Source organism: Cornus florida, unplaced genomic scaffold (genome assembly GCF_030987335.1).
Source record: "Cornus florida cultivar Cherokee Brave unplaced genomic scaffold, ASM3098733v1 CherokeeBrave_3.0.0_Hap2_Chr10, whole genome shotgun sequence".
Lineage (NCBI taxonomy): Eukaryota > Viridiplantae > Streptophyta > Magnoliopsida > Cornales > Cornaceae > Cornus > Cornus florida.
Window position 1 is genome coordinate 111537009 of NW_026775580.1, and position 27690 is coordinate 111564698.

The 27690-nt window shown below is 35.9% G+C and overlaps 2 protein-coding genes across 8 annotated transcripts; one reads left to right on the plus strand and one right to left on the minus strand.

Moving 5' to 3' along the window:
* Positions 1 to 383: 383 nt before the first annotated feature.
* Positions 384 to 8039, minus strand: LOC132277171 (SNW/SKI-interacting protein A-like). 7 transcript variants are annotated; one of them, XM_059778940.1, is made up of 4 exons: positions 7643 to 8039; positions 7372 to 7445; positions 5237 to 5325; positions 384 to 2463 (listed from the first exon to the last, which is right to left on the minus strand). In XM_059778940.1, the coding sequence occupies exon 4, from the start codon at positions 2407 to 2409 to the stop codon at positions 601 to 603; it is 1809 nt and encodes a 602-aa protein (XP_059634923.1). In that variant the 5' UTR covers positions 2410 to 2463; positions 5237 to 5325; positions 7372 to 7445; positions 7643 to 8039; the 3' UTR covers positions 384 to 600. The 7 variants fall into 7 exon arrangements, with proteins under 7 accessions (XP_059634923.1, XP_059634920.1, XP_059634922.1 ...); XM_059778937.1 differs by having other exon boundaries at positions 7372 to 7477; XM_059778939.1 differs by lacking the exon at positions 5237 to 5325.
* Positions 8040 to 9006: 967 nt separating this feature from the next.
* LOC132277170 (dolichyl-diphosphooligosaccharide--protein glycosyltransferase subunit STT3A) lies at positions 9007 to 27263 on the plus strand. Its single transcript, XM_059778934.1, has 23 exons — positions 9007 to 9227; positions 9484 to 9546; positions 10120 to 10175; positions 10293 to 10364; positions 10554 to 10659; positions 10790 to 10840; positions 13583 to 13678; positions 13876 to 13935; positions 14022 to 14135; positions 15107 to 15193; positions 17693 to 17796; positions 18121 to 18216; positions 19574 to 19694; positions 19828 to 19908; positions 19996 to 20127; positions 20235 to 20462; positions 21412 to 21555; positions 23102 to 23288; positions 23366 to 23463; positions 25023 to 25102; positions 25197 to 25284; positions 26691 to 26780; positions 26877 to 27263. The coding sequence occupies exons 1-23, from the start codon at positions 9111 to 9113 to the stop codon at positions 26937 to 26939; spliced, it is 2334 nt and encodes a 777-aa protein (XP_059634917.1). The 5' UTR covers positions 9007 to 9110; the 3' UTR covers positions 26940 to 27263.
* Positions 27264 to 27690: the final 427 nt, after the last annotated feature.

The following is a 27690-nucleotide window of genomic DNA, read 5'->3' on the forward strand; positions in this document are numbered from 1 at the left end:
AGCTGTCACATTGTCAGTACTCAATACATCACCTTACCCACCCAAAAAAAAAAATGAAAAGTCAATAAATTATTCAATATCTAAAAACACTTGAAACAACTATTACCATTCAGACGACAGCACACATCACTTTGCAACTACAGCAACTACATTGGTTCTAGCTTTCGGGCAAACCACACATACAATTGAACATATGAACATATCCCATCAAATCTTTAGAAGAAGAGTGCTAAAATAGAAAGAAAACAATACGAAACAAAACAATAACCACCACATCAACATAGTAATTTAAGTTCAGAAGAAAATTGGATCGTGAAATTAATCGTAAGGTGCTAACCAATAAAATCATAGCATGCATCCAATTTGATCTATTCAAGTCACCATTTCATAAATAACCAATTATAAAACTAAGATTAGTCATCATACTACAGAACTGGAAAATATTATACAGCAGAGCAAAGCCATGTAATAAAATTTATTCAACTACATTGTAAAGATGCAAAGTTACCACTTACGTACATAATTTCCCAAACATAACTCAGCAAGAAAAATTAATTACCAAAAGCACAGATAAATATGGGAGGAATCTTTAAACTCTGCCTAACGCCCCCTTTCAAAGGCAACGCGAGTTCTACCAGATCCTTCATGGCCATCTCGCATGGACCCAGCACTTGCTTTCATAGTTCCTCCACCGCCAACTTTATCCATGGCTTTTTTACCCTTCTTCACCTCTGTCAAGAACTGGTCTAAACCAAACGGATCGGCTTCTTCTGCTTCCTTCTCAAATTCAACAGGCCTATCTCTTGGACCAGTCTTACCAGAGGCACCACCAAAACCCTTATCAGGTTTAAAGCGATCGGTTTTCATGATCTTATCCAACTGCTCATCTGCACCTGCACCTCCATACATATCAGAATCAGCATCTTTCTTTGGCCTGTACAGTGTCGAAAGGGTAGGTTGAGCAGTGAACAAGCCCTTATCATAAACATTGTACTGATCATCAGTAGCAAACCCAGAATCCATTCCCTTCTCCTGGTTAAATAATCTCTGGTCATACATAACCTCCCCTCCTCTTCCTGCTCCAGCAGAGGCCATCCCAAGAGCAATCTTTTCACTGACATCGCGGTCTCTATCTCTAGTGATCTTACTCTTCTTTCCTATTGCTGCATCCTTGGCCTCCAGCCTTCTTTCCCTCTCCCTTTCTCGGCGCCGCTCCTCTCGAATTTTCTCCCTCTGCAATCGCTCTTCCTTTTCCTCCTTTGTCTCCCTTGGGGCATCCTTATCCTTCATGCGCTCAAAATCCCCCCTTATATCATCAACATCCATCATAGCCTTGTCAGAAGGCATCGGAACTGCAGCTGGGGGTGCCACACCTGTTCTCTCAGACCGCGCCCTTTGAGCTAAAGCACGCAATTCCTGTTCTTTCTTTTCTTTCTCCTTCATCATCATTTCCTTCTGAACTTTAGATCTCATCGCCACTGCCTCTCTAGCTTTCTGTTCTGCAACATACAATGCTTCTGAAAGCTTCGCAAAATTATCATTAATCTGAACCTCCTGAAGTCCCCTACCATCTGCTGCAAGACGCTTATCAAGTGGAATTGTATACCCTTTTGGGTTTTTCCAGTTTGAAATACATGGTGGGATCTTCCAATCCTGCTGGTCCTTCACAGTCACAGGACGAGGTGGGGAGTGCATGATTGGCACGGGTGGAGAACCAGACGCCTTTGGAACCCTCTTGTGTTTGAATTTTGGTGGCTCTAAGGGATCCACGGGCATCTCAACCATCCTTATTATCCTCTCCTTTGCACCAGAATTAAAAGCCGCAGACTGTTGCGATGGCTTGTATTTGATGAATTTCGAATCAGAAGACTGTGTTGGCACGTTCTTTGGTTGTGCCGCACTCAACCTCACATTCACAATTTTCTCAAGAGCTGCTTTTGTCTCCTGGGTTGTCTCCTCAATCTTTTTCTCCAACTCAACATCCAAGTCCTCTTCCTCTTCATCATTTTTCAAAATCTTCGGCACAAGGTCTCTGTGTTGTGAATAAACTACCTTAGAAGCATTCTCATTTTGCTTCACAATTGCATCATATCTCACATTACCATGCTCGTCAACAGTGACGGGCAGCGTCTTCCTTCCAGGAGCCGCATCTTTCTTCCTACCCATGTCAAGAGGGTACTGGGCATAGTGAATTTCTGGGAACGCCCCTCCATCTCCAAAATCTTCAGGCTTAGATGGCTTAAAGCCATCCCTCTTCAAGTATGGTGGCACTGGCTTTGCTTTGATTACAGCAGATTGTTCAGCCTCAGTTGCGCTGTACCTCTGCTTGAACCATGGATCATTGGAGTGGTCGTAATGCGAACTCCCAGTTGATTTCACTGGTGGAAGAAGCTCCTTCAAAGCTGCCATCAGAAACCCTTGCCAAAGCCAGATGAATACCCAAGACTTCACTACCTCCAAATCCTGAAATAAGGAAGGAAAAACAAAACAAAACAAAAAATTAGTAAAATTAAACCAAAAAATATTAAAAAAGCACAACAATGAATCAGAAAAGTAAGAAGCCGCATGTACTATAAAAGGAATAATGGTGAAAAAGGACATTTTCCTGGTATGAGTTTAGACACACCGATAGGGATTGGATCCTTAATTATACACATCTGTTCTAGGTTTGCTAGTTTCGTTTGGTTAGAATGTTAATTTAATGTTGCTTGGTACAGCTGATTTATGTGAACTGTTTTACATTTCATTTCATTAACTGATTTTCACCTTGTAATTGTGCCATGTGATCATTAAAATTGTTTTAGCCTCTGTGTTTGACAATGTTGTAACAGTTCTTTTGGTGTTTCTTTGCAGGATTTAATGTTTTTAGGTCTGAACGGAGGTCTTATAATGATCATTCACCTTAAATCCAGGCTTGGGACTAGTCCTCCAATATCAATGGTGAGAAGTGAGGTCTATACTTTTGCACTTATGTTGTATCATATTCTATCAGTCTATGTCACTGCATAACAATTGGAAGGCTTTTTGTTATTAGAAAAGAAAAATAAATTAACCACGGGGTAGTCAATGGTTCCATAAGCAAAATGCACAAAAGCTAAGGAATCGGCAAAACCTTATCCCAGATGCTCAGGGCTGGCTTTCTGAATTATTTGAATGCTGCCTCATACCTCAAAGATTAAAACGGATATTGATTGGTATATTAATGCTGCCTCATATATGTTGAAGGGACAAGATTCAATCAATTAATAAGACAGAAAATTTATTATAAAAGCAGATCCCCAAAACAAAAGAAGTTTCAACCACCTTCAAGATTTTGTTTACTAGATAAAATATTTCTGGCATTTTACTAGTACAAAGAAAAAAAAAAGGCATTTAACAAATAATGCCAAAGATTATTTTCCTACCAAGTTTGCTCCTCACAAGACACAACACCCTTGATAAATGGGGACTTGGGCTGGAATGATATCTATCAGTTTAATCTTGCTAGAATTCATCTTTTTTGCTAGAAATAGTCTTATATAAGCTCCTCTCAATTCAGGTTTGGCACATTTCAATGACTTGATATCCTCGGACATGACCAGGGATTTTGACTTGACTACTAAAGATAACTAGTTGTCTACCGTCTATCTATGCGTACTGAAAAATTGTACAAATTGCAAGTATCAACAGAACTGTAATCCATGGATCTATATAGGAGAGTTGTCTGGTTCAAAAATCCATCCTTTGAATCATAATAAAATGTATATATAAAAATTCTTCCTTCATATAATCAAACTTTAAATGTTGTATAATGGAGACTGAATTTTTTGGCCTATATTTCCATGCACTCGAAAATGAAAAACCATTAAACCCACACTTTTGTACTCTTGTTATCTTTCAACTGAATGTTGTTTTCAATGTTGTCCAATAAACTTATAGCCTGTTCAGATGTCCCTTGAATTTCAAAAGTCCCATTTACATTTTACATAATTATTTTTATGTAGAAGTTTATCATCTTGAATGGAGCCATTAAGGAAAAAAAAGGGAACTGTATTGTATCTAGTTTTCTTCGACTCTTTACCATCTCCGTCACCACCGTCATCTTTACCCTTCTATGCAGATTGCCCTTGATATTCATTCCCATAAACTATGAATATGAGGAGCCATCTGCATATATTTATGCACACATAAATTTGACCCAAAGTTAAATATAACATCTTTTGCTAAGATATATAATATTTGAGTTCTCTACTCCTCATTCTTCTTCATCAATTTCTGTTAACTGATATTGAGGTATTCAAGACGCGGCATCTTTTGAGGGAAATGGACACCATAACAAGATCATGGTTCTTCCTATGTGTTCAAGTCCTGTTTCTCTATTGGAGGTGATACTCTTTCAATGGGCCAGTGACACCAGTCTCTCTCAATAAGTCAGACCCTGGTGTCTCAAGGTACAATTTTTGAACTAGGTTTCTTCAAGAAAGGTACTTCACTTAACATCTACCTTGGCATACGGAACAAAAAATTTGCTGAGCAGATCATAGTTTGGATAGCTAACAGATAACAAAAGTTGTTTGATGTATGCATGCATCTAAGGTTAGGGTTTCTATTACATTAATGTATGTATGCATGTAAGGTCGTGATCTCAGCGTTGGCTCTGGATTTGGATTACGAAACTTGTGATAGAAACGAGAGAGATTCCTGCAAAAAACATAAACCTGCTATTGTTGTCGGGGTTGAGTTCATAAAAAAAAACCCTAATTCCAACAGCTAGGGGACCATGCAACAGTCGTGAAGTATCCTGGCACATCCATCACAGATGTTACTAACACAGATGTATTGAGAATATGATATATAATAAGGTAGCCTTCGTTTTCGTTTGATATAAAATTGCAAACGAAAAAAAACTCCCTCCATTCAGGAAAAGAGCTAAAACTATAACCATTCCAAACTCCAGTGCTCCAATACCTCTTGGACTTGTTCCACTCTATAAAATATTGATTTCTTCCAACCTTAATGAGAACACACCAGGAGAGGGATCTTCTGATTTTTTTTTTTCATGAAGCCAGTGAATTTATTAATCCCTATCTTTGCAGCTGGCAGTCATGTATCTGTAGCGTAATCAAAACTCTGCTAATATATAGTAAATGGACTTAAAACGTCTCTTACTACAAAATTGCCCCCAATGCTATGCATTGGGGCACAATGTGTTGCCACCTGGGTGGTTAGGGGTGCTCTAGTAGAAGGGTGGACATACCTTCCAGTAGCATGTGTATCCCCAAAGATGGTCATCTTGTTAAAATGCTTACAACCCTGTCTTTGAAATTTTTTTGCACCCCTGATGACCTACAAATTATTATCTTAACATTAAACTTTATAAAACCCTTTAAATAGTCATTAAATGCTAAAAAAAAATTTGTATGGTAAATAGACATAACATAATTAAACACTAACCCTGAGCAACCATTCCCATTTTTCATCTTCTACTACATACCTGTCTCACGGTTGCACCCCACACCAATCTCAACTAATAGTTTTTTGAACTCTTTATACACTAATCTCATTGTGTTGAATTTTTGTCTACATTTGTCCTTCGTGTACTTCTTTCCAATTTCTACCAACATTTTCTCCACAATATGTCTCCACCCAATTAAATTAAAAGTGGTACTTGTACGATTTCCTTGCTTAACGTCTTCCTCCATAAAGAGAATGAATGTCTCTTGATGGGCGTCACACCAAGCTGTGGAATTGGTCTCTACGGTAGCTATTGTCATATCTATTACGTCCTCTCCTTCCAATTCAATTGTGTTGAAATTTTGTTCATCATTTTGATTATTGATTTCCATCTAATTAATTTTAAGTAAATTTTATAATTTAGTTCATTTATAAAGCATGCAGAAAAAGAAATACAATATAAAGCATGCCCAATATTGAACTCCTTTTGATTTTTTCAACAAAATTCATTAAAAATCTTTAAATAAAATAAAATTTTAATGGGTTCTCAGTTAAGCACTTGTAAGTAGGAGTCTCATTCGTTTATCTCTCAGAGTCCAGCTATGCAAGCATACCTTGGACTCGCTGAGACTTCACCACTCCACACATCTGTCACACACACACTACTGACTACACACAAAAAAAAACGAAAGCAATAAAAAAAGAAAGACATCAATTAGAACCATTGATGTGGCGGAAAACAGGAAGCATAGCAGTAAAAACAGCTAGTGAGAGGTGAACTAATTAAAGTTGCATGTATATTAATACGCTGATATCTCAAAATTAAAGAAAAAACTTCACCACACTTGAATACCAAAGTCAAAGCAATTAAACAAGTAGCTAGACTTTAAAAATTATACTTGACCAATATATCCATACAAGCACTCTTCATTCTGTTTTGGAAAATAGGTTGATGTAGGAGAATTTTTGTTAGTTTTCAAACCTAAATCTATATAAAGAATAATAAATTAGAGAAAAGAAAATATTGAGCATCATACCTTAACACACACACACACACACTGACACACATATACTTTCATCATTTTTTGTACTTCAGTTTTTGAAAGATATATACATATATAATATTCAATCTTTTAATGATTCTGTGTCTAAAGAAACTTTCTAATGAAATACTTACTCCGCCGAAAACCAGAAACTGAATCAGAAATAATTTATTTATTTTTTTTGATATGTTAATCAGAAATAATTATTAGAACGGTGTTCAGGAAAACAATAAGCATGGATTGAGTTGAGAATTTGGGTAATTACTTGTAACCAAGGTTGTTAAAATCAGGATTCTAAGTAGAGTCGTCTTGGGTTCCGTAGAATTGGAATAGTAAGATTCTAACAATTTGTAAAAAAAAAAAAAATTCAAAATACTTTTTTAAAGAACAGTGTTTGTAAAATATAGCAAGAATAAGGCCAAAACACAAAAAAAATTGAGACATAAACATAACAGAACACACTCAAAATTGAACAAATTCCTCAAAATCATCATCACCTAGTAGTCACATGCTCACGTATGGACTATGGACCAAGTAGTTATTAATATGTTTATGATTCGAAACAAATCACAACACAACAATATAATACTGCTTCTGAAAGTTCAATTGATATGAAATTGAAAACGCCAAACATAAATTATTGCAAATCACATTATTTAACCTCCCCAGCCAAATCAGATTCAAAACTTTGTCAACATAATTCTCAAAACAAAACAACCTAGAATATGAGCCACTTGATTAGTTTCTCTGTAAATAAATTTGCACAGAAGATAGAATGGAAGCAGAACCAAAAAAAAAAACCAAACAAAAAAACCCTTGAGTTTGTAACTTTGTTAAGTAATCTGAGAGGTGAAAACTTAGAAGGTTAGAGGAGTAAGGATTGAGGACTTCGAACCTGTAACCAATCTTTGGCGTGAGAAGACTTGGTGTGTTCGCTGAATGTCGAAGAAGCGGTGAGAAGGCTCAAAGCTGCTCGTCAAAGAGAATCAGCTGTCTGAAATCTGAAATCGATTGATTTAGGGTTTTTTTGTTTTTTTTTTTCACCCTTATATTTTATTGTATTTTCTGATTTGGGCCCCCAAAAATGGTTGGGCTTTCTTATTGAGGACTTCGAAGCCTGTTTCAATTTATTACGTATCGAAAATGGTGCGAAGAAGGGCACGTACCGTGAATAGGATAAGCTCTTCCAAGCTTTGCAAAGAAAAAGCTCCGATCCTGATCGCGAACAAGGAACTAAGGTGTCAGCCGATTTGCCTTTGAATCCAACTGAGAGAACAAGATCGGAACGACAGCCACAACAAAGGATTGCAAAGAAAGGGGAAAGATTTGTGGGCGCGAAAACACGACAATAGGGTTTCTCCACAGCAGCGAGTCGAACCTGGTTTTCTAGGCCGGGCCGGCTAAGAAAGAGCTGATTCACACGGGGATCAAGTGTTAAAAACGATGAAAGATTATGGGAATCGCTTTCCCGTGCTGGGTATTAGGGAGGGCGTGGAGAGGGGATGCTTTTCTAAAGCAATGGTTCGCCTCTTTCGCTGTGGTATAGGGTTAAGGGCGGACGCAGCGACCCCCAAAATTTATTTATTTATTTATTTTTTTTAATATTAGCACAATCCGTAAAAAAAAGTATTATTATCCCAACATTAGCCATCCAAACAAGTCCAAGAACTAAACAATGGCGGACCAAACTGGCCCAAGCGAAACATCCCAACTTGATATGGGCCACTTTAGCAAAAACAAAACACTCAAAACAAATATTATATCACGAACTAAATATGGCCTAAATATGTTATAATCTAAATATAAATTTTATTTTTAAAGGAATTGATTAAAATACACTTAATAATTTATTTTAATAAATTAACTACCCTATATTTTAGTCAAGTTTTATTGAATTAACATCAGACGTTTATGTTCTTATTGAATAGCGAGTATTGAAAATTTAACAGTCCTGTTTACTTAAAAGCATAAGTTTGCCTCCTAATTTTAACTTGGATTCTATTTGATTGTTATATTTTCCAAATGTCATGGTAATTTTGTAAAAAAAAATATAAAAAAAAAACTACTTTTCTAGTTTCAAAATAAAAATATATATATTTATTTAGAGTCAACAATAATAATCCTAATATATACCCCTTTTATTAAATTTACAACATGTGTCTTCAGGGTAAGAATTCAGAAGATAAATTAAGTTCTCACATTCCTAACTTAAATAGTATGTGCAATGTGCGGACTGATATACGTGCTCTAAGAAATAAATAATGGTTACAACATGCAGAGATGGGCAAACATAAATTCAAGATTTCCATTTGTACTTGAGAAATAAAAGGGCCTCATTAGTTGATAGTTGATACGGATAATTTGTCCTTAATACTAACAGTAGGAATGGAAAGAAAACTAAAATAACGAAAGTAGCATGTGGCTCAACGAATCGGGTCAGGCCGTGTGGCAGAGCACCAATCAGAAAGCAATCCCGAGCTCGGAAGACCGTAATTTCGTAGCTAATCAACTTGACCAAAACCACACTAATAAGTCTTCCTCCCCTGTCTGTCTTCTCACGACCTACAAAACCCTCAGTATCTATCCAAGAACTACCCTTTCTCTCTCTAAATTCAGAACTTGGTTTGGCCGTCAATGTCGGCCTCAGAGAACGCCAAAGGATCGTCCCTGCGACATGCTTTTGGGAATGTCCTTGCACTCTTCATTCTCCTCCTGATCGGAGTTCTCGCATTCTCGATCCGCCTTTTCTCAGTAGACTTCTGATCTCAAATTTAACTTTTTAATACGCATATATGATCACAAACGCTCACATACGCACATACACGTGTGTTTATATTATAAACATGTTTATATGTACGCACACACAAGTTAGATCCAATGGTTGAAACGTTATTCAAATTAAGAACTTAAGGCCTTAGGGCTTTTATTTTTGTGGAAAAGAGTTGGTTGTATGCGTTCAATTTGTACTTGGGGTCGTATAATTATATGGATTGATTTATGATCACAGGTCATAAAGTACGAGAGTGTGATTCACGAGTTCGATCCTTATTTCAATTACAGAGTCACTCAGGTTTGATTTCTTCATTGACATTTGATATCTTTTCACTAGAAGTAACTGTTGTGTGTCATTTTCGTTTTCAATTACAGATAATTGTGACAGGAGCATCCAGTTTTGAATAATTCATAAGATTTTTCACTCAACCGACTAATATATATATATATATATATATTATTTGAACTATTTTCCAAGAAGTTGAATAAGCTTCAAAATGGATTCTTCAAGAAGTCGATAGGGATGTGTGAAGTGGGTGTAGCCAGCTCGTGTCTATATACATGTGTGTAATATGTTTGTGTGAATTAAGGTTTGGAAACATGTATTTTTATGATAACTATAACAGAGCATATATGTTGATGAAATCACGCATGGAGGTGGAACCATGGGTTGTATAAACAGTAGCTTATGAAAATTGAAACGTTGAAACTTCTGCAGTAACCCCGAAGTTTCCATCTTCCAGTTAATTGTTTCAAACTTTGTCCAAATTATATATTAAAATATTGGTTTTTAATTCATTTCAATTAATTATTAATTATTTTCAATATTTTACAAGTATACTGAAGATGAAAAGAATGTTTCTGATTTCAGTTTCTCACAAAAAATGGAATATATGATTTCTGGAATTGGTTTGATGACCGGACCTGGTAATTTCGATACAACTCTTGGATATTCTTTTAGTGCCATTCTTGTTTCCTTTATCTCTTCTATAGGTTGTTATTTAATTAACCTAACATTACACTTCATATTTTGTTTCTCCTAAGGTATCCTCTTGGGCGAGTGATTGGTGGAACTGTTTACCCTGGATTGACATTGACAGCAGGCACATTATGGCGGTGTGTACCTGAGATTGAGAAAACTCATTATAGTTGGAGATTAATGCCATTAATTTTGTCCCTGATATTTCTTACCAGATAAAACGAATTATATTGATTTGGGTTTTTAAGAAAATAAAAAAGTAGAAGAAACCTGTATGTGAGTCCTATGGCAGCTGATATTTTTGAGCCATTACTTTTTGATCGCAGGATACTTAATTCTTTGAATATTCCTCTATCCGTGGAAACTGTTTGCGTATTTACTGCTCCTATATTCTCTGCTAATGCTGCATGGGCGACCTACCTTCTGACAAAGGTTTTTTTTCTGGCTATACTAATTTGTGTTTCTGATTGTTGTTATTAACTTCATATTGTTTTTATTTATTTATTTTATATTGTATCCTAACTGAGATTTGCCAATCATTTTCAATTGCCCGTTCATATAGGAAGTTAAGGGCACTGGTGCTGGACTGACTGCAGCAGCTCTTTTGGCCATGGTAAATTGCAGAGAGTTTATTTGTTACTATTTTATTTTTGATGAAATTGTTTGAAAGTTTGATAAGTTGCTTTTGACATGTCATTTCAGCTTCGTTGTTTGAAGGTATATAATCCTGTTTTATTTATTTATATAAAAAAAAGAGAGATTATATAATCCCGTTTATCTAGATATTCTTGTCCCAGTTACTGTAGGTTTACATCAACAATGTGCTTTTTGTCGTACTTATGATCTATATGAATTGAAGGGACGCATAATGGACAAGGTTCCATGGTGTGTGTTATTTGTTGATGACTTTTTTTTTATTCTTTATCATTTTTTTGAAAAAAAATTGAGTTACTAACTAGAGCTAAATATGAAATTACAGCAAAAGTAGTAACTCAAAAGCGGATGTAGTGAATATTAATGTTTCAAGAGATGCCAAAATTTGAACTTTTTTATTAAATAGATTCTTTATTTTTATCAATGGAAAGATTGAAAATAATATTGCTCATAGAACTCTAGTGTGAAAATTTAAGATGAGGAGTGCTTCGGGGTATTGATTGATCGACTTTAACCTATAAAATTGAAAGGAAAATTCTAACATAATAAATATTAGTTAACACTTTATCTAATCAAGTATTGAGGGATATGGAAAAAAAAGTGTTCACAAAATGAATAAGATTGTATGCGGACTTTAAATTGAATATATGGTAAGGTAAGAAATGATCAAATTAGAAGTGAATATAGTATTGAAATGGCGGTAATAGCACACACTTGAGATAGAAAATTGTCTAAGATGATTTGGTTATGCATAGAGAACTACTATGCCCGCCATCGAGAAGAGTGATATGGTTCACATTTTGGGTAACGTTTGGAATAAAAGAAAATTAAAATAAATAAAAAATTATGGAGATAATAATGGTATACATAATAGCTTGCGGTTTAACTAAAGGTGATGTAAGATTCACATAACCACTCTAAATAATTGGGATAATGCTTTGTTGAGTTGTATCAGTAACTTAGATATTGCCATCTGTCTGTAATTGAAACAGAAGGTACACATGGTGTAATGGTAGACTTGTAATGAAACATGCCCTCGAGTGCAAAGTTAATGTCTTTGCAAGCTTTCGAATTAGTTTTCTTGTATTATAGTTCGTTGAGACGCATCCTTGCCATAGAATCACGAAGGATCATACAATTCTTACTGATAATTATGTTTAATTATTTTAGAGAAACATTTAATTAGAACTTAGGTGTGTCACTAGAGATTATATGTTATACGCCCAAAAATTCTTTTAATCTCTCACCGTCACAATGTGTAAATCACTCTTTTAAGTTTCGTAAGTGCATCCTGTTTAATTAAAAACTTTATCCATCACTACCAATCATATGAAAAAAGGAACTTTGACTTCTTTTGCTTCTGTCACACAATAGAAAAACAGGAGAATGGTCAACCTTTATATTTTAAATTCCATTATATTGTGAGGCACGTTGGAGGCTTGGAGAGGTTGTATAGTTGGAGCCGAAGCCCGAGACTTTTGGAGGATAGCAGCCCTGTATCTTTGGTGGTGCTTGTGGAAGGAACGGAATAGGAGATCCTTTGATGGCAGTCTTCTATTGGGGCACTGAATCTCATAAGTCTCAACCAATAACCTCAGTGCCTATTTATAGAGTTCCAAACTCAATTCCTTGTTGGACAAGGATTACAATTCCTTGGAGCCCAACAGTTGCCAAACAAGCAATTACCTAATAAAATACGACTCTAAAATAGAAGGCTAATTAGAATAGGAAGTTAAGACACAATTTCCAACAGGTATAATGTTGGTAGGCTGTGAAATTTGTTGTCACTTGTCAGGCATACATAATAATATTGCCCAAAGATCAAAGTTGTTATGTTGATGTATGCAAACAATGTTAGTTCAGAGCCAGAAATCGTGTGATCCTTGTATATCAGAGAAATCTAAAGGGGCCTATGCTGGCAGCAGTAACCTGTGAAGGTTCTTGTTAGTGAATGTTTGGAGGTTTACAATGTATGTTCTGAAGTTATACTGAGCTGTGTTTGGCAGGAACTACATGTTCAGCTACAAATGAGGGAATTTTGGAATGCGATTTGGTATCAATTGGAACATAATTGTAGTCAATAATGTCTTAGAGGGTGTCATTAGAACCTGGAAATCGTAACTCCAATCAACAGGATTTTGTTATTGCTGAGGCATATTTGTGGTAAGAAATGTTTTAGAGGATGTCTCTAGAAATTAGGCAAGCAGAGCTCAAGTTTCCTTGAAAACTTAAGAACAATGTTTGGCTACTTGCATTTGGTGGTTTTAGAGATTGATTTCCTGTCAAATCAGTCAACATATGCAAGCTGTACCTTCTGCAGGATACATGTTAAAGTTTCGGAAGAATCATTGATAAGTCCATTTTGAAAGAGTACTTGTGATTAATAGTACTCGCTGTGAAATTTGGGTTCTGGACACTAGACAGAGCACAGAGGATCTGGTGGGAGTCTTAGTCTGTTTGCCTGAGAGTATGAGACTGTTTTCTGCTATGGATAACTTACAGAATGAAGTTATATATAAATTTTAATATATTGTATTTATTTGTTTGATAAGTTCCCACAATGTTTTGTTTAAAAGACAAATTTCTGTTTAAGACATGCTACTATTTTGTATGAAGTGCACTGCTATATGTATTTTATGTTATGTCATCCATATTACGATGGCATATTATATGGTACTCTCTTTAATGTTACTGTTTGCAGGTTCCATCCTACATATCTCGATCTGTGGCTGGCAGCTATGACAATGAAGCTGTGGCTATTTTTGCTTTGATCTTCACTTTTTATCTATACATAAAGGTTAGATTTTGATCAAAGTCATCTGATCCATTTGTGCCATATTTTCTACTTAAAATAACTACTGTGAATATCTCCCTTACTGGATAATAGTTGATCATTTTTTATTTGTTTCTCATCAATTCCTTTCAGAATTATGGACATGGAATATTATCATATATGGTTAACTATTTCTTGACTGATTACTCATTATCCTGCAGACGCTGAACACAGGATCCCTCTTTTATGCGACTTTAAATGCCATATCATACTTTTACATGGTAAATTTTGTGTGCTAGTGTTGCAAGTGGTCTCTTTCTGCCTCTCATAAAACTCATGGTTGTCAGCATATTGTTTCCTTTTTCAGGTTTGCTCTTGGGGAGGGTATACCTTTATTATTAATCTCATTCCAATGCACGTGCTTCTGTGTATTGTAACCGGTCGTTATTCTTCCCGGCTGTACATTGCATACGCTCCATTTGTAAGTATCTGGGAGCTCATTAAGCTTGCATGATAGTCAAAAACAATTACTATGTGTTTTAGCATGGAGATTGAAGAATGCCTTTTAGTATTGTCTTAGAATCTGATAAAAAGGATAGGGAGGGTGCTATACATGTACAAACTCAACCTGACAAAGCCTTTCTACTTGAGGTCAATAAAAAAGTAGGTTTTTTTAGCAGACTTTGGAAGGGTTTGGGGCTTGAGGCATGAGGACATGCTAGGGACACAAATAAATGGTGTGGAGAGAATTCACTCTCATATTTTCTTCATATATATGCCATACATAAAGATGTGAGTTATCTTGCTTAAGGAAGATGTAGAACTTAGATGAGGATATTCTAAGCAGTACAAGAAGTTACGGTTTCTTGATTTCATATCCATCACTAGAAATGTTTTTTTTTTTTTCTCAAAATTTCAGGAATGGGATGGTTGAGAGTTCAATTGTTCTCTTTTGATTTATTGGAGTTGTGGTCAGCATTTTCTTCTTCGCCCCCATAGCACACTGTTAAAGCGAATTGAACAAATTTTAAGCTCTAGTAGTTGGAGGAGATATTAGTCAAATTTATTTAAATGTTAGCTGCTTGCCTTTAGGCAATATGCCCTTTTCCCTTTTGCAGTTTTCTGCTATTGTTTGGAAATGCTAAATGCATGTTACAACACTCATTTTCTTTCTGCTGTAACTTTCCAACATTTGACACCAATGGAGGAGATATGTCAAAAGTTATTGAAATGTTAGCTGCTTGCCTTTAGGCAATATACACTTTTTCCTTTTCAGTTTTCTGCTATCGTTCTTGGAAATGCTAAATGCATGTTACAACACTCATTTTCTTTCGGCTGTAACTTTCCTACATTTGACACCAAGAATTTATCTCTAGGATAAATATTTCTGCTCCATAAATTTTTAGTAAAGAATTTGTTTGTTCTCACTAAAATTTTAGTTGTTCAATGCAGGTTGTCTTGGGAACATTGTTAGCCTCATTGGTGCCTGTTGTTGGGTTTAATGCTGTCATGACATCAGAACATTTTGCATCGTTTTTGGTGAGTTCCTTATTGATAAGTGAATTTTGCATTGTTCTTGTCCATTTTTGATGTACTTATGATTTAGTATCTTGGGGTGTCTATTTTAACCTAAATCATGGGAGATTTTTTTAGAGATATGTTAAAACCAATATTGCCAGTCTACAGTCTGTTATGTAACTATGTTGTGCTTGAGCTGTTTCAGCTAGATTGACAGTGTTGTAGTGTTTATAATATATAGCATCTATTTATTCTTAACTTGTGCATTAATCTGTGGCTCTAACGTTAGTAGTAAGTCAGAGAACTATATAGCTTGGTTAGAAGGCTTTATAAGGAAAGAGGGATGTGAATAATAGTAGAGTTGGAGTTTTTAATTCTTAAGTTGGATATAGATTAGAAAAAGTAGACGATGTGTCATATTTTTTATTTTTTTATTTTTTTATTTTTTGTCTTGTGTGTTTTTCTCTACTCTTTAAGATAAATCTCATGCATTAATTAATTTTGAGAAGTGGTTTCTCCTTGTCTTTTATTTTTTCGCATTCCTTTTGAAGCATTGAATTGTCAGTTCACCAGCAATCCCATGTCATAGGGTATTGCTACATGAAAATGTGGTTTTCTTACTCAGCTTAGTTCATTCTTATTCTTTCTCTTCATGATTGCATCAAGAAGGGGATTCACTTTTTCTATTCACAATTGTGGGTGAACCATTGAGTAGGTTCACCTTCCAGTTGTTGGAGGAATCTTGTTTGCTTGATAAACATGAGTTAATTCCAACAAAGAGTGTGGTGGATTGAGGACTAATTGTCCATGGCCATGAAGCTAGTTCTATCTGGCAAATGGGTGTAGTTTGAAGAAGCAGGATAGTCTCTGGAAGAATATTCACATTGCAAAATATGGCTTCTCATTATATGAACTGTTGACATGGTGTTGGAGGGATGGATCATGGTGTTGGCTCTCGGGATATTTAGGCATGTTTGGGTCTCCGGGACTAGATCTGAGGGCTAGGCAAAGGCGTGAAGGCCATGACATGGCATTCACAACGCCTTCTAATGACATAGTATTGACCCAAGCCAGTATGCCAAGTAATACGAGCCTTGCAGGCTGGTATTTCCAGTTCTGGTATGATTGGCTTTAATCCCATGGCCCAGTTGGTTTTGTCTTTGGCAGTAGAGATGGCAACTGGGCGGGGGGCTGTTCCCCATCCCCGCCCCTGTTTAAGTTTATATCCCCCGTCTCCGCCCCAAAACCGTTTTAAGAAATGCCTCCCATGCCCTGACCCTGCAACCGATTAGAAATTCTAACCCCACCCCGCTTGTAACCCCCAAAAAATAAATTGTAGAAACCCAAAATTTCTTGGAACATGGAGAAGAGCTATAGAAAACAACGACGAATCTGAACAAGGGTGATGGTCTTGTGGGCGAGTGTTTTCATGAAGATCTGCTTCAGTGGACTAACGCAATGATCAAAAAATCATTTATCATTAATACAGAGATTTAATATTTTTGTTTTTCAAAGATTAGACAGATCTCGCAGATCAATAAATCAATGAATCAAAACAATTATCAGGGAATAAGTTAAAAGAAAAGAAAAAAAGAAAAGTGTAAAGCCATATCAATAGATTCAACTTTTGAAAAAGAAGAAGAGATCAATAGTTTCAACTGTTGATTAGAAACCATCTCGGCAGACAGATTTCAAGGACACCAAATCAACTGAAGAAAAAGGAAAATTGATTATCAAGATTGCCTTGTCGTAGATTGGTTTGCTGTGGAAAAGGCATGCGAGCATCACCAGCGATCAAATCTTATTTGTTCCATGAAGATAATCTCAAACTACGAAATCAGATTCATCGATTCATTGAATAAATCTCAAACTACTTTAATAACAGGGAACAAACAAACAATAAAACATGGTCTTCACCAACAGTTAATTTTATGCCAGTTACTGAAACTTTTTCTTAGCCTTTGCCATCTATACCTTTTTTGTTGTTTTGATTTGATAAGGTAAGTGGCCATGGATACCTGTTGGTACCATTAAAAAAGTAGCTTTGCAATACACTCATAAAAGTCTTATTATATACGTTTTTGGTTGGCTTGATTTAAGTGTGGTTTGCTCAAAGTGGATACTAGGGTTTCTGCTTTAATCTATTCTGTTATAGTTCTTTTGAGTATATGCCTGTAGGAAGGGATTGAGTTTTGTTTATCTCTAATTGGTAGCAAGAGTGAAAATAGTACCATTTGTGATTATATGTACATGCGTAGGCTACTTATCAAAAAAATATGTACATGCGTAGGCTAACATCATATGGAAATTGAATTGAAAAGAAGAGTATAGATCTACATTTAGGGATATACTTTTTTAAGTTAACGTATGCAGTATAGCTCTAATTTACTTTGCCTGCACTCTTGTTCATTGTACTTAAGGCCATGCACATATACTTTCTATCATGTTATGATTGTTATCTACTTTACCCTTTTTGTTCCTTGATACCGATTATTCTTGGGGCTAATTTTTTGTCTACAGGTTTTCATTATCCTCCATGTGGTGGCTCTCGTGTATTATATTAAAGGGATTCTCTCTCCAAAAATGTTTAAAGTAGCTGTCACACTTGTTCTATCTATTGGCCTGTAAGCTTCCCTATCTTTGATTTCATCACACTTGTGAACAGGGTAATACGAAATAACAAATAGAGATGGCAACACAGAAGTAAATATAGCTGTTGCTTTGGTGCATCAAGATTTTTTCCAATCATGTTTTTAAAGTTCTTTTAAATAGTATTTGCACAAGTTTTCTTTAACTTGATCAGTTGAATTTAAGACAACTTTCCTACACCACATCACATTATCATGGCAAGCTAACATGGTCTCGCGACGTCCTGTATTTCTTCACAGATCAGTAGTTGTGAAACATTCTCTCTTGACTAATTATATATTTATAATTTTATTATGCAGGGTAGTATGTTGTGCTGTGGTAGCAGTACTTGTAGCATTGGTAGCTTCTAGCCCAACAAAGGGATGGAGTGGGCGAAGTCTGAGCCTTCTTGATCCGTAAGTAGCTTCTCTCACAGTTCATTTCATGGTCTTATATTGCTATTACTTTTAATCTTCTTGAAGAGATTTGATGAATTTTCAGTGTGACATTTTGGGAAGCAACTTGGTCCAGTGCACCATAAAACCTGAACTACGGTTTATTTTGGTTCTCTGGTGGGACTTAGGTCCTTAGTTTGCCGAAATTGGTAGTCTTTTTTTTTTTTTTTTTTGGGAACGAGGTACTAAACTTTATGATTAATCCTTAAATTGTATTCAATAGATGTGTGGTAGTGGAAATATATTTATTCACTGGGAGGGTTTCTCTTACCCAGCTGTCACTCCTTACAACCTTTGCCGAGCGGAACACCACTCCTTTTCATTTATAGAGGCACCTCTTGCTCTTGGACTTTCTGTTGTAAAGTCATTGGGTTTAACTGCTATAATTTCATGATAAATGGATGATACAATCAGGGGCGGAGCCAGGATTTTAGTTTAGGGGGGGCACAATGTTAAGAAAAAAAAAATTATTTAAAGGAGTAGAAGGGAAAAAAATAAGAAAGAGGAAAAAAAAGTAAGAAAAATGACAACTTAAAAAGGAAAAAAATAAAATTTAATTTAACAAGGAAAATTTAACTTTTTTTAAGGAATTTGAAGTGTAAATTAGGAAAAAAAAACTAGAAAAATAAGAGATAATTTTAAAAACTAATAATTTTAGCGGGAGCATTATATAAAAATTTCCAAATATATACATATAAATTATTAAAAAAAAATTGTATATGTATAGTGGGCGGGCCAGGCCAGGGGGGGCAAGTGCCCCCCCCCCCCCCCCCCCCCCCCCCGCGGGCATACACTGGCTCCGCCCCTAGATACAATCATTTTTTTATATATATAGAAAATGTTACCGTATAATTTGAAGTTTTAAACTGCCTAATTCATTTTGGTTTTTGCTTCTGGTAGCTGTAATATGGTTCTTATTTTTGGGTTAGAAACTTGGGTGAACTTAGAGCAGTTTGGTTCTCGTTTTGTCCCAAAACTAACCAGGTTGCAATAATTGTTATCTGAAATGTGAATTGCTCATTGGCCTTCCGAGATTGACTTTAGACTTGACACTTCTACTTCAGCAACTGGAAAGAAAGGATACGTTTTTTTTTTTCCCCTGCCTTCTTTCTATCTTTCTATCACTAATGTGAGACTCTTTCACTAGAATCTTTAATGTATTCATTTTGTTGAGTCTCTGGAATGAGTTACAATGCTTCTTATGCATAACTGCAAAGGATATTTACCATTTTTCTAATACCTTCCTATGTATTCTGTTTCAAGTTGTCTTATATTATCCTTCTTACATACCTTTTTATTTTATTTTTATTTGTGACAGAACTTATGCTAGCAAGTACATACCAATTATTGCCAGTGTTAGTGAACATCAACCGCCTACTTGGCCATCTTACTTTATGGACATTAATGTTTTAGCATTCTTGGTTCCAGCTGGCATTATTGTAAGTCTAAAATGTGCAACTCAATTTTCTTGCTATTTCTGTCCTTTTGTTCTTTTTCATATCATATTGTTTTCAACTATAACTTTTGACTGTGCGGTTTAAAACTGTTAATCTGTCTGTTTCCATTTGGTAGTCATGCTTTCTGCCGCTATCTGATGCAAGTGCCTTTGTGGTCCTTTACATTGTTACATCAGTATATTTTTCTGGAGTCATGGTAAGGAGAATTTTTGGGATGGCCAATTTCATTTTTTTTTTCTTGTCAATTCTTGGTCTTCATTTTTTATTTCCACCGACATTACAGGTGCGCTTAATGCTTGTATTTGCTCCAGCGGCATGCATAACCTCTGGAATTGCTCTTTCTGAAGCTTTTGATGTTTTTACTCGATCAATCAAAACTCAGTTACCAGGAATATCAGAAAATCCCCAGGTTGATGTAAGAATTTCAGCTCTTTTCCTTCAAAAGATATTATTTTTAACCATTAAATTGTGAAAATTCAGCTTCTAGACTAAGATAATTTTTTTATGGTGCTGTCCATTAAGGCAGGGGATACTTCTGGTAGTGTTGTTACACAAAATGATGTGGTGAAGACTGATAAAAATGAAGATCCTATAAAGGAACGACCTTCGAGAAAGCATAAGAAAAAGGAAAAAGAGACTGTAGAAAAGGCTTCGATTAAGTCTCACATTCAGAAGAGGCTTCTGGTTTTACCTCTGGAGACATCAGTCATTGCTATTTTCTTACTTGTGTTGCTAGGTGCCTTCTATGTGGTACATATACTTTCTTGTTATCTATTTTCAATGGGTAGTAATTGCATGTCATGATTTCTGTTTACAAATCTGTATCTGTGTACGTCATGTTTTTTAGGCCAATTTCATGAAACCTGTTGATGTGCTGTAATGCATTTTGTTTAAGCCCCTTGCCCTCCACCCTCTAAAAAAAAAGTAAAATAAATACAGTAAATAATAAGATTAACATTAACTAGTTTGACTACTTCATATATATATATAGGGGTCATTGTATGGTGTAATGGTAAAATTCTCGGACTTTCAAGCGTGAAAACGTTGGTTTGAATCTTGAGAGCAACCACTTTGACCGAAAATTGTCAAATGTTAGGTATGTTACCAGTCTTTCCCTCCCAGGACTCTTGATTATTGGAGACCACATTGGGTAATGACCCTTTTTTATGTGTTAGTAGCTGATTGAAATGGAACGGATTTTGTCATTTATAGGGGTCATGGTGTGCTATGCTTCATTTCCTTTGGAGCAAGACGCTAATATTATTTATGCATATGGCAGCTTGATTTCTGTATCATTTACATGTTGAGTAGCCATCAATGATTGAACATATGTCAAGTTCATCATCTATTTCAAACCTGGTTATCACCACCCACCCCCTTCAAGAACGATCTCCTGTAGTGGTGTTCCTTTCCATCCTCTTCCTTTCATTTTTAACACATTGCAATGAAGTTTTGGGGTAACCTCCTTTTTTTAGCTTCAATGATTCCCGAGTTTCCCATGAATACATGCTAATTAGCATTGACAAGCTCTTATATTTTAAACGTTAGTACTCCATACAGGGTAGTACTTAAATCATATGTCTTAGTTTGGTTAGATTTTGTTGCAGGAAACCTGGTAGTTCTTCATGTAATTCTCTTTTTTTGATTACATGGTAGTTTTGCTGGGTCTTTTATATGCAAGTGATATTTCTTCTTGTAGGTTCATTGTGTCTGGGCAGCAGCAGAAGCTTATTCAGCCCCTTCTATTGTTCTTACATCTCAATCTCATGATGGTCTTCATGTTTTTGATGATTTTAGAGAGGCTTATTCATGGCTGAGCCACAATACTGAGGTGGATGATAAGGTGAATTATACTCTCCGCATTTTCCCTATTTTATATAGCAGTCCTCTTTTATTGTTGATTTTGTATTGCTCCCCACTTGTTAATCTGGTTTGCCAATCTGATGCCCACACTCAATGTTTCGCTCATTAGGTTCATACTGGAATCGTAGTTTGCATTTTGCAAGTGTGTGTTGAATTATGATCATTGTTTATACGAGTGTTCTCAAGTTATATAATTGCACTTATCAAAAAAGTTATATAATTGCATAAACTAATTACAATTATCATTCCTAGTTGAGTTACTAAGGAATTGTGGCGACCTTGTGTGTGTGTGTGTGTGTGTGTGTGTGTGTGTGTGTGTGGTGGGGGGGGGGGGGGGGGGGGGGGCGCGGGTGCGTGAGGTACCAGACTACCACACTGGGCAAGCTGCATGTGCACAATCCCACATTGCCCTGAGTGTGGAAAAGGGGAAGTGCTATATATGTAGGTGTGTTAATCCAATTGGTATGAAGCCTTTTGGGGTAAAACCTAAGAGCAAAACCGTGTGGGCTCGGGCACAAAGTAGACAATATCATACCATGTGGTGGAATGGGTCATTACAAATAGTATCAAAGCTTGACCCAACTAGAAGTATGGCCAACGAGGACGCTGAGCCCCAAGGGGGGTGATTGCGGCGACCTTGTGGGTGGGTGCAAGAGGTATTGTCTGGGTTTTACAAGGGGAGACTTGTCCCACATCGAATCTGGATGGGAAATGACTCGGGTATAAATGGGTGGGTACGCAGCACTACTCAATAGCTTAAGCTAGTGGGTAAAAGGGCAAGCGCCCACCCGTTACACTAGGCTACAACACTGGGCGAGTTACAGGTGCACAATCCCACATCGCCTGGGTGTGAAAAAGTGGAAGTGATATATATGTAGGTGTGTCGCTCCAATTGGTATGAGGCCTTTGGGGGTAAAATCTAAGAGCAAAACCGAGCGAGCTCGGGCCCAAAGCGGACAATATCATACCATGTGGTTGAGTGGGTCGCTATAGTTATAGACATAAATATGCTTTTGATGTAGAAAAATGGGCCGGGATAAATTGTGATGGTAACAAACTGGTTTAAGTGTGATTTAAGGCGCTGAAGATGTGATGATAGCTCTGGATTTGATCTTTTCAATCTGTCTTTTGGCAAAATGTTCTGTAAAATGCTTTCTATATTTTGGTAGAAGGTACATTTGAAAATTACATATGAGGTATACGAGTGGAGGCTGCAGTAATGGTTTTAATCTCTCCCCTTTTGAGAAGTTAAGTGTTGAATGAGTGCTGATTTCATCTTTGAGCCACTTTATAACAAAGTATATGTTGGGCATTTGTTCTTGCCGTGGTGATAAAAAGAAAAACAATAAAAGTTGGATTCAACTTTTACCCTAGTTAGGTAATTTTGACCTGGTTTTAACTAGCTATGGCAGGATTATTGCAGAGCTATTTTTGTCTGAAAATAGTATGTTGAGCTAACATGACATCTTTTAACAAAATGAAGATAGTTCCAAGTGTCATGATTCATCTCTGTGAACTTCTTTCAGGTTGCATCTTGGTGGGACTATGGATACCAAACAACTGCTATGGCTAACCGCACTGTCATTGTTGACAATAATACCTGGAATAATACACATATCGCAACTGTTGGCACTGCCATGTCTTCTCCAGAGAAGGCAGCTTGGGAAATTTTTCACTCGTTGGATGTAAAATATGTTCTTGTCGTCTTTGGAGGTTAGTTTCCTAATGTTGCTCAGACCTTACCATAGAGGGGAAAAAGACGCTTTTCTGAAGTCTGAATTACATTTCAGGTCTTGTTGGTTACCCCAGTGACGATATTAATAAGTTCCTGTGGATGGTTCGTATAGGAGGGGGTGTATTCCCTCACATCAAGGAACCTGACTATCTGGTAAGTGGTCAGTTCTAGCAATGCTGGTTTTAAATTGAACTTCTTATAGTTTTCTTGCAATTGATGGTATTGTGTTGTGGGAGTTGAACGCATCTCTACTCAAATACCATTCACAATACTAGCAAACATCCTGCTTTCAAGATGACAAGTACCTTTCTATTAAAATATGCCTGCCAAAAAAGAAAAATTGGAAAGCCTACAACCACCACCACCAAGCCTTTTTCCCAACTACTTGGGGCCGGCTAATCCTATGTTTCCATTCTAATTGGATAACTTTAAAAGTATTAATGAAATTTTAGCATGATTATGAATACAAAATATATGATGGCAAGGTAGAAATGTCAATGTTTGCTAATAGTATGGAGAAGCCTTGTGTCATGTTTGTTTCTTGTTTAGAGAATTTGAAAAAATTGTCTTTAGTACAAGAGTTTGATATCAATTGTATAAGAGATTGCTTGAACCAAATTGTCACGTCCCCAAGTTGAGATTAAAGGCACTCTTGACCTTTCACAAAACAGGTGTATGACTAACTTTCCAACATTCCATCAAGTAAAAATAATTCAATAATTAACAATGCCAACTTGCTATCTCATAAATTTCTCAACATAATTGACAATAATAACCACCATACTCCAATGCAATAATAAAATAGAACTAAACACAATCCTCAGTACATAGTTTCTCTGAAAAGAAATAAAGAATATAGTTATTACTTGTAAATTTCATTAAACTTTGAATCAAAATTTAGTTCTATTAATGTGTTTCATCAATCTCTTTTTCATGCTCAATTACACATCCATTAATCCACCCAATATATACACACACAACACACATGCACACACATATAAAATCAAAAATCAAAAATATTTTTCTTTTCTTCCGTCTTTAACCAACATGATTAAATTGTAAATAATATCAGAATATAATAATTATTATAGAAAAGTTAGAACACCACTTACCTGAATTTAGTTGATTAATTGCTAAGTTAATTTGCCGCTCTCCAAGTCTAAATCTGTATAGAATTTAACAAAACCCTAATTATACCGTTTCTCATACTTGTATACTAATAATATTTTATAAGGAATAGTAGGTTATTCCTTAATATTATTTTCAATTTAATTATAATTATACTTATTGTACGATAATACACCTTACACAAATTCTTATTGCTTATTTAAATTTAGGGTTATTACAAGATACTTGTCATGTTTAAATATCCATTAGTAACCCTATATATTATGTACAGATAAATTTCTTATGTCGACATAACTTCAAAGCATAAGATGTTTTAACATATGTCATTTATTATTCCTTAAAAATAAACAGTTTCTATGTTGTCAGTCGACTCAGTTCCAATGTTCTTTTGTGTGCTCATGTTCTTATCCGTACACTAATTGCCGATTTGATTTTATTTTTTTTTTAGAAAATCATGAATGTACCTGCCTTCTTTGGTCTGTCCAAAAGAACTTGAAATTTGTGTTAGATTTTCTAATTCTAAATTTTTCTATTGATACTATTTAATTTGGACTAAAATTTATGTTGTCCTTTTTGTTGAAAAGAGAGATGGTCAATACCGGATTGATTCTCAGGCCACACCAACTATGCTAAATTGCCTCATGTACAAACTCTCGTATTTCAGGTGTGTGCTTTTTGTGGTAAATTTGGTTGTTTACATGTGGTGGTTGTGCTTATTTTGGCTGTATTGTTAATAAATTCTCACTGTTATATTTTAGATTTGTGGAGACGGATGGTAAGGGGTTTGATAGAGTAAGACGGACAGAGATTGGGAAGAAATATTTTAAACTTACCCATTTTGAGGAGGTAAGATGACCTAAACTTTCTACGAGGCATAAATTGTTGTTAGCCCCCAGATACCATATGAGATGCTATGATAAGATGGTTATATCTTTTTTTTGGGTTGCATGGTGTTTAAAATTATTATTTGGAGTAGACTTGGGTTATATGGTAGTGTGTTGGTAACTTGTTAAAGAGATGTGTTTATCTTCATTTGATGTGGCAATGTCAGCATTTATGAATGTGCTTGGCTTCATTTGATTTATGGCGCATTGATGCGTAAGGAAATATTTTATATTGCTTTGATTCTGTACCTTGTTTATTTATGGCGAAACACATATAATCTGCATTCAAATGCACAAATGCACAAATGACATAAATTTGTAGTATCTTCAGCATTTCTATATTGTTGCGTTTGGCGTGCAAAAATGGAATGGAATGAATATCCATTCCAACCATTCCTTTGATTGGTATGCAATTTAAAGTGGGAATGGTCATTCCGTTGGAATGAAAATTCATTATTGGAAATGAAAATCCATTCCACAACTAAACCTATGGAATGGCCATTCCATTCCCAAGTAAATTTTTTTCAAAAATCAACTTCCCAAAAAACCCTCATGTTCCAAGTCCAAAAACCATTACTACCTTCCACAACAACCACCTCCGCTTATCACCACCACCACCACCGACTTCCACCACTACTACCACCTTCCGCCACCGCCACTGCCACCGCCACCGCCTTCTACCGCCTTCCACCGCTACTGCCTTTTACCACCACCACCGTCACCGCCTTCTACCACCGCTACTGTCTTTCACCACAACCACTGTCACTGCCTTCCACCCCTTCCACCACCACGTCACCGCCTTCCACCACCATTGTCACCGCCTTCAACCACCGCCACCACCACCAACACCTCCATTGCCTTCCACCAACACCACCACCTACACCACTTTCCTCCACCCCCATCTACCACCGCCACTGCCACCATTTATTTTAAAAAAAATTATAGAAGAATGTCATTTTATTAATTTAATTTATTTACTCTGAGGGATATTTGGAGAACTCAATTTGAAATTTATTTCATTCTAAATTTTAAATCGGTCCAACCAAACGCTAGAATGGTAATTATCATTTCATTCCTACACATTTCATATTTACAACCAAACAATATAATGAGAATGGCCATTCCATTTCATTCCTGCACGTCAAACGCAGTATATGTTTCTTTGATTCTGTATCCTAGTTTTCTCTAACTGTAATTTGTATCTAAACAAATACTCTCTCTTTTCGTTGTGAAATCTCTAATGGACTTCTGAATAGTTTTACTACACCAATGTCCAGTGAGATCATGCACATGTTGTGGATTATTTCTCTGTTCGTAATTCATTTAGTTCTTATGCTTCAGTTTTTTTGTGGATTACGATCAATCTAGGTATTCACGACTCATCATTGGATGGTTCGGATATACAAACTAAAACCTCAAAAGAACAGGATCAAGGGAAAGACGAAGAAATCTAAATCGGTATGTATGAATGATGATTCTTCTATTATTTATTTTAGAATGTATGTGAAGAAATTATTCCATTGTGGTTCACCTACCCGTTGCTCTGTTTTGCAGAAAACTGGCTCCACTACCACCTCAAAAAGAAGCGGAAACAGAAAGAAGAATCCTTGGCACTAAAAAGCCTTTTCTTATGGGCATTTATCTCATGTCAGTTATTTGTATTACATATATATTTGTTGTATGCACGAGACTCTTGAGAGGGATTTTGCCGGCGAAGTTGAACATTTTCTTTCCGGAAATGAAAATGATCAAAGATTTTGCAGTCTACTCTGACCTTATACTTTGTCTGCTACTCTTAATAGTTCATAGTTCTAGGAATAGCAAAATTAATCAATTTTGGACCAGTTATTTGGCTGTTATAGACTTTTCAAGTGTACTTTTTCAGTCTATCAGGGATAGCTTCAGCCTTAAGTAATAAATAAATTATAATTCATGTTTGTACGATTGCAAGTTCCAAATTTGATTTATATATACTTCTATCTCTTTACTTATCCAAATTTTTAATAAGCTGCTCTTACCATTTTGTCAAGTGCAGCTAAAAATGGACACCTCCGCGAAAACTATTTGTTTTTTTTTTGGGTGCTCCTGACTCCACTATGGCCACCACTTTTTCTGGCTGTGCCGCAATTGTTGTCATCTTCGATTATTTGAAAACTAGCAACGAAGGCAGCATGGTCACATCATGAAAGAGGAGAGGAGTAAGGGGCAAACAGTCGGTGTGTTTTACCGTTCGAAAAATTAGAAATAAAAATTAGGTCACCTGATTGCGGTACAAATCTTTTTCCCTAACTAAAACATCCTTTTTAACACGTTATAACAGTGCCGTTATGGAACTTAAGGCCTAAACATATAAATGATTTTTGTGGTT

Bases quoted from the DNA above. Each gene is read 5' to 3' on its own strand.
- LOC132277170 (XM_059778934.1), top strand. From the start codon at position 9,111: ATGTCGGCCTCAGAGAACGCCAAAGGATCGTCCCTGCGACATGCTTTT. The intron at 15,194-17,692 runs GTGAGTTCCTTA...TTTTGTCTACAG, and splicing joins AACATTTTGCATCGTTTTTG to GTTTTCATTATCCTCCATGT. The intron at 19,909-19,995 runs GTAAGGAGAATT...CCGACATTACAG, and splicing joins TATATTTTTCTGGAGTCATG to GTGCGCTTAATGCTTGTATT.
- LOC132277171 (XM_059778941.1), bottom strand. From the start codon at position 2,409: ATGGCAGCTTTGAAGGAGCTTCTTCCACCAGTGAAATCAACTGGGAGT.